General features: G+C 39.0%; 1 protein-coding gene across 1 annotated transcript; it reads right to left on the reverse strand.

Moving 5' to 3' along the window:
- Nucleotides 1–4,733: 4,733 nt before the first annotated feature.
- Nucleotides 4,734–9,583, reverse strand: LOC118340151 (ankyrin repeat domain-containing protein SOWAHC-like). The gene has a single exon (XM_035678021.1). The coding sequence runs from the start codon at nucleotides 9,288–9,290 to the stop codon at nucleotides 7,467–7,469; it is 1,824 nt and encodes a 607-aa protein (XP_035533914.1). The 5' UTR covers nucleotides 9,291–9,583; the 3' UTR covers nucleotides 4,734–7,466.
- Between the last annotated feature and the right edge of the window lie 1,756 nt (nucleotides 9,584–11,339).

Here is an 11,339-nt window from a genome sequence, read left to right on the forward strand (position 1 = left end):
GTTTTCTCAGTCCTGCAGCTGACAGAGAGCTCTGATTTTCTCCGTTCTTTTTTCTGAAGACATAACGAATTGATTCCTCTGACAACAGAGGGACCATTTCACCCAGTATAACAAAACGTGCTTCTGAACAGGATTGCCTACCCTACCTTTAATATTTTCTGTTTATGTTTTCCAAATGTTGAGAGAAATGTTTTTAAATTTTTTTTTGTCGTACCATCTAATGAAGTATGGGTGTATATTTTCAAAGCAACAGGTGTATATCAAAAATCTGTTTTAATGTTGTTGCTTGAATCTGTGCAATGCAGTGAAATAATATGTATCATGTATGTTCTGGATTATCAGGAAGTGTAATTGTGTCTTTTCATGCTGAAATACTGTGAGCTGCCATATTATGAATATAGTTGAATGTACATTGTGTCTGCTGCTGATCAGGACAACATGATTCTAGCTGTATCTCATTTCAGACACCATCGCCAAATTTGGGGAAAACAGTAATGCGAGCCGGCTAAAACGCAGCATATGGTTTCCTTCCTGCTTAAAAGTACTACAAGGAGTTCTGAACTGTTTCAGTTTAATACTGATGGCTCTATAGGACCTACATAAACAAACAAGGCCATCAGAGAGAAGACTGGCTATTTCTATGTAGTTATTCTTAATGCCTGCCACCGGGTCAGTAGACATTATTGCTTTTGTCCTCAAGGGCCGACAAAATGAAAGTTCCTTGTAGGGCAGGGGTCTCAAACTCAAACTGCCTTGGGGCCACTGCTGGTTTTGCCATCTCTTAGCAAGGCTACTTCAATGTTCAACTACTACAAGAAAGTGCTATATGAAAATATTTCCATTACTAACATCATACTAATACAGAAAGCTAAATGTTTGCAGCCCACAAATGAAGGCCTGAAACCTTCTCCCTTCTTATCAATTGTTTGCACGCATTTAGTGTTTTTATTTTAATTCTATAAAGTAAATGGTTTTGAAACCACTATAAAAATCATTATATATTATATTATATTTTTGACATCATGTTGCGGGCCGGAAATGGCCCCCATGCCGACAGTTTGAGATCCCTGTCGGAGGGGCTTTAAGTAATGATTAGATGTGATTATTTAGATCTAACATGCAGGTATCCAATCAGCAAAGGTCCAACAGCCCCATCTGCTTGATATTCCAAAAAGATCATAAAAGACCAAAGTCATCGTATAGACTACTGCAGCACTTATTGTGTAAGTGTTTTAAATTAATCATGTTGTCTTACTTCCTGTTAGTATGAACAGAGTTAACATAAGACACTTGTGTCTCTAATATCCTCGGGTCTGTTATTGTTATACATTTCAGTTGCACTGTGTTGAAGCCAGTATGGGTGTTTTTTGGCTTCTTTTTGAAATCGTAGTTTATATTGTTTGAATACTGGTATGCCACGCCACAAGGGGGCAGTAACATGTTGGTAATGGGTCACACAATCAAGTCATGAATAAACACAGGTGTGTGAGGAGTATTAAATGACACAAAACAATAGGGTCAATTCTAAACCTTGCACAAGTACTAATTGAACTCACTAAGAACCACACTCTGCAGTCTACAGCAGCAGTGAGACAGCAGAAGCTAGTGATGATGGATAACTGAAGGTATGCACATCAAGAACACATTGTAGCATTTCATTCAGTATTGGACCAGTTAGTAAACACTGAATTTCAATCAAATGTCCAATTTATTGATTATATATATTGCACACCAATTGTTTACAATGATTACTAAATGATGCCTTTTTCCAGTGTGTATTAATTTACAATCGTATGAATAGTCTGTTTAAATTTATTATATCAACAGATTAAGAAACATGTCCCACTAATGGCACAAATATGTTAATCACTAATAAATAAATTGCCTTTGAGTCTAATTTTTTTTTTTGTCATTTTTTTATTATATTTGTATTATTTCATGTATTTATTTTCCATCTTAAAAGGTCTGCTAGTTTCAGTTTAGTTTTTATTGTTTAAAAATTTGTATTTTTTTATTATAATATGGAGGATATTTGTCAGGGGCAATATCTCACAAGTTCAGAATAGGTGTTACAACACAAAAACAATACTTTGTGGAGGCAATCTTGTTTTTAGGTTAGTTTTAGTTAACTCAGTTAAGGCCGTTATTAATTTCACCACTAGATGCTACTAAATCGTACACACTGGTCCTTTAAAGATATCATGAGCACTTGGCTTCTCTTGGCTTCCATACAGTACAGAAGAATGTGTAATCTGAGTACTTCCCTGTCAGTGAGATTTGCCCAGATTGAGTAAGACTGCAGTGACTGGTCTCCAGCATTTAGAGAAGCCCTGTACTTTGTTTTGAGAGCAGCTCTCATCATGTTTTTCAAGTCGGTTAGCTCAAGTATTTCTTAACATTCTTTTTTTAATTTTTTCCATAGTTTTTTTTCCAGCAAAACACTTCTAGGACAATAGGATAGGAATTTCAGATCTTCATCATTTTTCAGATACACATATTCTGGACTGTTACAATATAGATTCCTTAAGAAAAATGCTAATCTGTTGGCTTTTCGGGTTCAGTATTACAATTGTGCACACCTAAGAGACATTTTATAATATATTCCTATGGGATAAAATGAGTAACCCCTAGTACCTAACGACTAAATACAGTGTAATAGAGAAATATATAAGGAGTAACAGTATATCAAATGCTTGGTGCCATTGGATTCAGTGTAAATGTGATGTTGAACATGTTAAATAGACTTATTTTTGTGATTTATTTTTGCACTTCTTGCCAATCTACCAATTAAGGCTTGAAGGAAGGAAGAAAAATTCTGTGCAGGTTTTCCTTAACATACTAAATGTAGTCATTAGGCAGCTGTGAGTTGACCACAGCTTGGCCTTTGCATTGTTAAGCAACATGGCCAGCTTGTAAAACAACACGATCTTGAGGAATAACCCTGACAAATCTGTGCTTTTCTGTCTAAATTGAGCGGATATTTCAAGGCAGCCTCCCTAGACAGGAAAATGGGATTTGGTGCAGAGGCTAATCCTGAGAGCAGATAGATACATCATGTCTGACAGGGAAACATTATGAGGAGACGTTTCTATCCTTGTTGTGTCTGGGCAGGCTAAAAAGTCAAACCAGGCTTCTCTTTAGAAACATACCACTTCACTTTGCCAGTAACTTGCTGACCTTTGGTTTACTAATTCTTCAGAAGAGATACGTAATCTTTCACTCAATCCAAACAGGGTGCTTTTGAGGATGTGAAGGCCAGCTCACTGGGAATTTACTTCCCTGTGGGAGAATTTGGGAAACAATGAAAAGCATTAATTCAGCACAATCTGTTATTATGTGCAGCAGCCATAGATTATCCTCCTCTCCCTGTGGAGAATCCAGCCTGTGTGATCCACCTCTGGTGAGTCATAATGACACACAGAGGATGACTCTGCTGCAGCCGGGCGTCACACAGGATGATTCCCTCTGCTGGAGCACCATCTAGTGGGTGAACTAACCACACAGAGGGTTCCCAGTTACTCAAACTTTCTCAGATGAATACTGAAACAGTGATTCCCCACCTGCCGATACTTCGGGAGATTGTAGAGTAGCTCAACAAATGTGAAAAATTAATGATTTAATAAAAAAAACAAATCCACATATTGAGTCAGCTATAACAATTCATTTAGGTGTTTTAAGGTGTCTTATGTGCAATTAAGAGCAGGGGCAGATCTAGAGGAATATTCATGGGGTGGCCAGACGGTTGCATTGACACTTTAAGGGATTAAGATATTTGAACAACATAATATTATAGTGGCGCATTAGTAAAGCATTAAATATACATATTTAAAGGTTGCATTTAGAAATCCAAAGATTGTTTTATTTCCAAATCAACACATTTTTCCAAATGATGCATAATACACTAAACAAAAGCCTTCACTTAGTCTAAAATGTGGCCATAACACAATATTAAATTATGTGTTCATTTTAATTCAATTACATTTTTAACACATTAAAAATACACAGCATTTGACACCAAGCTTGGGTGTCAAATGCTGTGTATTTGTCAGCTGCCCCTGACTGCAAGAAAGGAGAGGAGATTAAAAAAAAATAGTTGTATAAAAAATAGAGTTTTCAGTACAGTAAAAGGAAAAAGCTAATAGAGTAAATAATTAAAAGAATAAGCTAAAATTAATGGATCAATGCTTGGAACGTCCAGCTTTTGCTACTTCATGTGGTTTTTCACATGGACCCAGCTGAATGGGGAGTAAATCCCTGCAGCCAGGTTCAACATGGTGCGTGGAAGATCTGATTCTACGTATGTCACATACCGCAGGAAGAGTCCATTGTCCACATACTTTTGGCCATGTGGGGTAGACAGATTATAGTGGTGAAAACTGAAACTATTACTTTTCTTGAGTGGGAAAGTTGACTTTGTCAAAGTGTTCATTCTGCTGGGGACCAATAGAACCTCATGAGAGCTACAACAAAGGACAACTCGAAGTCCCCTAAAATGCCTACAACTGATTTTAGGTAACATAAACACAGGAATAAATGTAAGACTTTTTTAAGACCAATATGAATGCAAGACCTATTTCCCATCTGTTCTGGCTAAAAAAATTCCAAAAACTAAGATATTTTAAGGCCTAAAATTCATATTATTGGACCATCATTATAAGACCATGGGGACACCCTGAAGAAACCATCCATATTTTCAGATTTGCCCCTACCAAAAGACAAATCAGACACAGTCCTTTATAAAAGAGCAATGACATACAGTTTATTTCATCAGTAAAAACATACACCAATAAAATGGCCTCCATCACCCAAGTGCAAGTACCTAAGAAAATATTGGTCGAGCTCTTTAAAAGTGTGCAAATAAAAAATCTAAGTTTGTTACAATGTGCAAAAAAGATGGAAGGTGCCATTGAGTCAAGGAAAATGTACGGTAAATTCGAGATAGAGAATGTGCAGCAAACTATATGTAACATGTTTCAACTTAAACACAATGAGATGCGGCCTGCAGATTGCGTTGGACAAGTGTTTTCTTTAAGCACCACTTAGTATGGAAGTCCGCACCTGAACAGAAAGCTCATGTACGGAAGCCTAATGCCACCTTGAAAAAAAAAGATGGTAAAAAAATTAGGAATGATTAGATTTTAAATGAGTATCTCAAAATGATGACAGTGTTTCACAAGTATGACTTAGTAAGTCATAATTTTAAGACACTATAGCTTGTTTGATGCTAAGTCACATCTTTGACTTAATATATCTTAATTTGATTTAGCTAAATTGTAATAATGAGAAATTCTACTAATTCATATTGTACTTTATTTATTATTAATCCATGCTAATTTTTCATCTATCAATTTAAATACTTGGCAGGAATGAGCTTCCATACACTGAACTAAAATACAAATAAAAGGACTTAATATAAGGCTTCTGTTTCCATTTCATTTATTATAGGGTCTATTAAGGGTTGTCATTGTAAACGACTATAATAATAATAATAATAATAATAATAATAATAATAAATGTGTAAGACTGCATACTGTTATACCATGGAACTGATATTTTCTGAGACTCTTATCGTACTATGAAAATCTCATACCGTTGTAACCATAACACCAATACTGGCATGTATACGCTAATATCAACCAATAGCCAATTTAGCAATTGAATTCTATTGGAGACAATATTAGTTAGCAGTTTTAAGTGTGCAATAGCTATTAAATCCTTAATGAAAATAGTGTATGAATAGTATGAAAAGTATGAACAGTGCAGTATAAATGCTTCTAGTAAACACTGAAAATGTTGTGAGGTTTAAACTTGCATAATAACAGAGTTATTAAGAGTCTTGGTGTACTCACAAGGTATTTTAAAAAGCGAGATGATCACTGGAAACCATCACTGGATATATATGACATCATGGAAATTTACCATTGTTGAAGTGTTCCCAGAAATGTAAGCCATTCATCTCCACTGGCATCTAGTTAAGAACCTTAACATGCATGGCTTGTACAGTGAGTTGTGACAAGAGGCAGCATGTTGTGGATTAATTGAAACCCTGCTGTGTCAGACTCACTAGTGTAACACTTCATAACTTTCTGTTTCCATGCTCTAAAACTGTCCTTTTGTGCTTATTTGATGTTGTTGTTCTCCATCCACTATGTCATGAATACATTCACCAAACAACTTGTAAAATATTGTACATTCTGCTGCATTCCAGTTCAGTAAACCATCTTTAAACCTCAGAGCCTTAACCAAAGGATTTACCCAGTTTCTTAGACTTCGCCCTCTCCAGATGGCTTCATATTTCCAGGGGAGGTCTCTAACTTTATTTCACCCGCAAAAGTTGGTGAGTCACCAGACTAAAGCTCTGGTCCTGGAAAGTATGAAATGTAAAATGATCTTCTTACTGCCTCTGGTGTGGCCTCACACTACAATCTTGTGACACAGCGATTACAGAGGTCAGGAGGCTTCAGTGTCAGCTGTGGACGGATAAAGAGAGGCAGGCTGACCTGCAGTCAGATCACAATGCCACCATCGACCAGATGTTTGAGCATCTAATCTTTTCAAACTGATAAATACTGTAATGCAGTGTGCATCTGAGGCAGATCATGGACGGAGCCAAAAACAGCCTTACTGTGTTGCGTCTGTAGTGAAAAATCTTGAACAGGAACCAATGGGCTTTGAGCTAGAGGAGTCAGGAGGTATTGAGAGACGGACTGACACATTTGTGGTCGTGTAAGAAAAATATAGAATAAGTGCAGCCTTATCATTTAAATTATGAATAGAAAGATCAGATTGTATGCTGTTTGCGCTTCAAACTAACTTAAAGATCCCCTCCAGACATAAATGGACAAAAAGTCTGCTTGCAATAAAGTTTGTCTGATGTTTTTTCTCCAAAATAGAAGTATAATTTCCACATTAACATTCTTGAAAAGGCATCGACTCCAACTCCAAGCAGACCGGAGAGGATCTTTAAACGTTTAGGGACCCTGTTAGAGAAGGTAGTGTTCAACAACCCTAACCTAGCTAATAGATACCACTGATGTTACCTGATTCCATAAGAATATGAGTTAATGTTATCAGATATTCATTATGTTTTAAAAGGAAGATGTTGAGTCTCATGAAACAATTTGACTAATGTGGTTTCAGACCACTTTTACCAAATCTTTGCTGATCCCATTTTTAGATACTGAATATCAACACGAAGGCTACGTTCACACTGCAGGGACTTTTACGTCACTCTGGATCAATATTGGTTCACTTCAGGACTGTTACCTGTTCACGCTGGAATCTGATAGTAGCCACATTTTATATATAATGTGAACAACGGAACAAAGAAATCTGATTCGAGAAATAAATCAGAATTGAGTGCTAAGGCTTCCACAGCATTACCCGGTACATAAAATAAAACCCACAAATATTGAACCCCAGCAGTCTTTGTGTTTTCACTGTGGACACCATTTCCTGTCATGATTTCACCCAAAGAAATATGTCTTAGGTCTGGACTTGAAGGAACCCCTCGCAGACTCTTCCTTCTCCTCTGGGTCCAACGACGTACCGTGGACGATCTGCGACGTCCTCAAGCGCAGCCTCTGCAGTTTGGGCTTCATCTTGCTGAATGAAGAGTTCCTCCTGCGGGGTTTCTCTCTGGGTCGAGCCTCCCCGTCCAAAGAGTCACAGTCGTTGGGGTTGAGGAGCCTGAGGGGCTTCAGGTTGGACTGGAGAACCTTGGAGAACCTCCAGCGGCCCCCGTCCTTGCGGTCTGCGTTCTCGGAGTCCGAGCGCTCGTACGCTCCTATGATATCCCGTATGTCCACGCTCACGTTGTCGGTGAGGTACTGGCAGGCTTTCCTCCCGCTGTAGTCTCTGATCTCTACGTCGGCGTTGTAGGCGCCCACCAGGAGCTTCACCACCTCCATGTGGTTGTGCATGGCGGCGATGTGCAGCGGCGTGTAGCCGGTGTTGGACCGAACATCGACGCTGATGGGAATATTTTGCTGCTTGGCAAAGTTGATAATCAGTGCTATCAGCTCGGGTTTGCCATGCTTGGCCGCCCAGTGCAGGCAGGTGAAACCGGTGACGAAATCCTTCCTCAGGATGAGGCTGGGCTCTGTGGCGAGGAGGCGGTACAAGCTGCCCCACTCCCCGTCCGAAGAACACATCATCCATTCGTGTTCCAGCGGGTCCAGAGTGACGGAGGCCCTGTCGTCATCCAGGTTGGAGGACACCAAGGAGAGTGAGTCACTGTCGCTCCTGGACAGGCAAACCGAGTTGCGCAACACCATGCTACGCCTCACCTGCGGCGAACTGTTCATCATGAGCTCGATGAAGTGTCGACGGCTGCCTTTCGGGGAGCTGTTTTCTTCGCTCCCAGACAAACTCTGTGCATCCAACTGCCCTTCGTCATCCTCCCCGTCGTCCAACTGTGGCCGCCTGGCTCTGCGCTGGGAGCCTTTTGAGTTTCGCCGTCTGGTCAACACATTACTGAGCTCTTCCTTCAGGCCTTCTAGTGACTCAACCGGTCTGTCTCTGGGATCGGGTCCAGCAGTAGATCTGTCTACCTGCCCTGTAGGACCAGTTTGTGCAGGCCCAGGCAGGGTGAACATAGAACCCTCAGCAGGGAGAGGCGACGCTTCGATGACTGCAATCTCTGGTATTTTAGGGGCTTTCCCAACCTGCTCCTTCTTGGACTCCCTCCTGTCTCTCCGAAAGCTTCCTCTGTTCCCCATATCACCTGAGCCTCTGCCCGCTTCCTCAACTAAACAAACAAACTCATGACACTTACTTTTGTCGTCTGTTTTGTCCGGTAAAGTTGTTGCCGGAGTGAAAGCATGCGGAACTCTCACCTGGCTGTCATTTCCGTAACCTGAGCCAGGTGTTTGTTGTTGCAGCTCAGCGCCTGCGGCACGAGGCTGAACCGGATCCTCCGCTGCGTCATCACCGCTAATCTGGCCGCGGTCTGCTCGGTGTGCAGCTCCGGGATAACGGCACACCAGCTTCTCTTCACCATAAGCTGGTTCTGGTTCCCTTTCTGTCCCGTTGCGGACACTCGAGTTATGCCTCTCTTTAACCGAAGCGCGAAACTTTTTCTTCAGGCAGACATATTTAACTCCACTCTCGGTTTTTACAAAAGCAACGTTGTCAACGTAGCTTTTGAATCTGTTACGGACGGCCGCTTTCTTCTCCGGTTCCTCCGGGAATACGGCCTTAAACTGCTCAATTAAATCCGTGTTTGTCACTTTGCCCCCTTTCTCTGTGAGAAAGTCCAAAATTGCCTCTTGAGAGCAGTCGGCGGCCATTGTAAACAATTATAAATACGCCACTTTAGTCAGTGTGTTAATATGCTCGAGCTCTATAACGGTTGAAGAAGCAAAACATGTATTAAACGTGCTTTTATGCCAAACCGTCCCATACCGAAATATCCACCGAGTTATCCCTCGGTACAGAGACCAATAAAGTAGAACCGTAAACCATGCCCAAGGTGAGGAGAAGTGTGAGGCAGAACTTTTCTCTCCGTTTTATTTCTAGCGATGAGGCGTTCTCCGCCTCCTAGCAACAGAGTGCAGGGCTTCTGGACCGTACCATGTGGTCTGTGGGGGGTTGAATGGTTAAAAAACAAATCATTTTTTCTTCTAAATATTTTTTTATTATTATGTACACTTTTAAATTGTGTTTGAAAAAATGACTTTGTGTTCATACATTCTGACTTGTTTTTGTTTTTTCCCCTCTAAAGTGGTCCTCAACGGGAATGGCATCACCAGTTTTACACTGACGCCGCCTGTTTGTGAATGGCGCACTTGACACTTGGAGCTGGAAGTAGGGGTGCTAAGGGGCCCGCAGCACCCACTAAAATCTAGCACAATGAAAACTGTTTGTTTATTTTAAAAAATCCTTTCATTTTAGTTTTATGGCAGAGAAAAGGTTCTGCATTGTGTTTCATCTGTTACATAGACAAACAGTTCAAGTTATTTTTGTAAAATGTTTTACTATATGCTGTCAATTATTCTGGCCATTCAAATTAATGCAAAAACCTTGTTTATTTGTATTATTCAATCCAATTAACAATACAATGAAATAACTACTGAAATATCAATTCCATGTAAATAGATATATAGGTAAATGTACAAACAAGTAAATAAAGGATTAACAAATTATAATAAAAAACAAAAAACAAAAAATAAATGAATGACAGGGGTCAACATAAACCAATAGAAAGTGGCTTAAGTGAAAACATTAATTAGGGAGAACAGTGTCACAAGTGTTTTTTGCTGAAGATCTTAACATATAGTTTCATTTCTTTCTTAAAAACATGAAAGTAGCTTTTACACTTTTTATATTTATGAATCTAAAACATAATAAAATAGATGCTCTTTTTCATATATAATGTTGGAAAACATTATATAACATACATTTCACTATCCAAGATAAAAATGCAGCTACCCTGCCACAGTTTAGGGGTACATTTTATAGAAAAGATGGATGACAGTTGCAATTAAGTCAATATAATTTTGGAATGAAATAAAAATAAAGCTAACTTTTTTAATGAATTTCTGAGGTAGAAACCATGAATGTCATACATCAGGGTTCCCAGTCATTTTAAGAAATTAAGAAATAGACCTAGTGTTAACACGTTGAACTCCAGTTCTATTCCTCCTTTTTGATGTAGGGTTTATGATTACTACAGTTTTCCTCTAACCATGACATTAATTTGGTCACAGCATGTAAGTAACAGTTCAAATCAGATAGAATTAATTTTATTTTACAGAAAAGTTTAAAATGAATTATAAATACAGTTAACATTGCTGTGCATGCAGGAGAGGTAGGGGTTTTGAGTGAGAGGCTAAAGACATTAACATTTTCCAGGACAGCATTTTAATTTTCCATTTGTTTCCATGACTAGAAAAATGACTGATTTATTACACCATGTGTTTACAGTTTGTTATGGGAAACCATGGACTGGTTGCTGTGTTACATAACAGGACTGAACAGGTCTGGAATAGTATTGTCAGCCAGGTATTCAAAACTGCTCAATCATCAGTAACTGTCATCTCAGTTCGAGAGAAAAAGCATGTAATACAGACTTATGATAAGGCCAACAGTGTTAAATGATCCGGGTCCAAGGTGAATCACTTACACTGGAATTGCGTTAAAGCACCTCCAGGTTTTCCAAGGTAAATCTACATGTGGGTTTTCAAAATGTGATTCATAAATAGAATCACATAAATATAAGATGAATCATCATACGACATAACTACAAATATAAGATTTTATTTTGTTTATTTGGTACAGTTTTATTTCTGAATATTTTATTTCATAATGACACTTTTCAGCAAAAAGTCTTTCTCTGT

This window comes from Morone saxatilis, unplaced genomic scaffold, assembly GCF_004916995.1.
Source record: "Morone saxatilis isolate NCDOM2014 unplaced genomic scaffold, NCSU_SB_2.0 Contig6, whole genome shotgun sequence".
Taxonomy (NCBI): Eukaryota; Metazoa; Chordata; class Actinopteri; family Moronidae; genus Morone; species Morone saxatilis.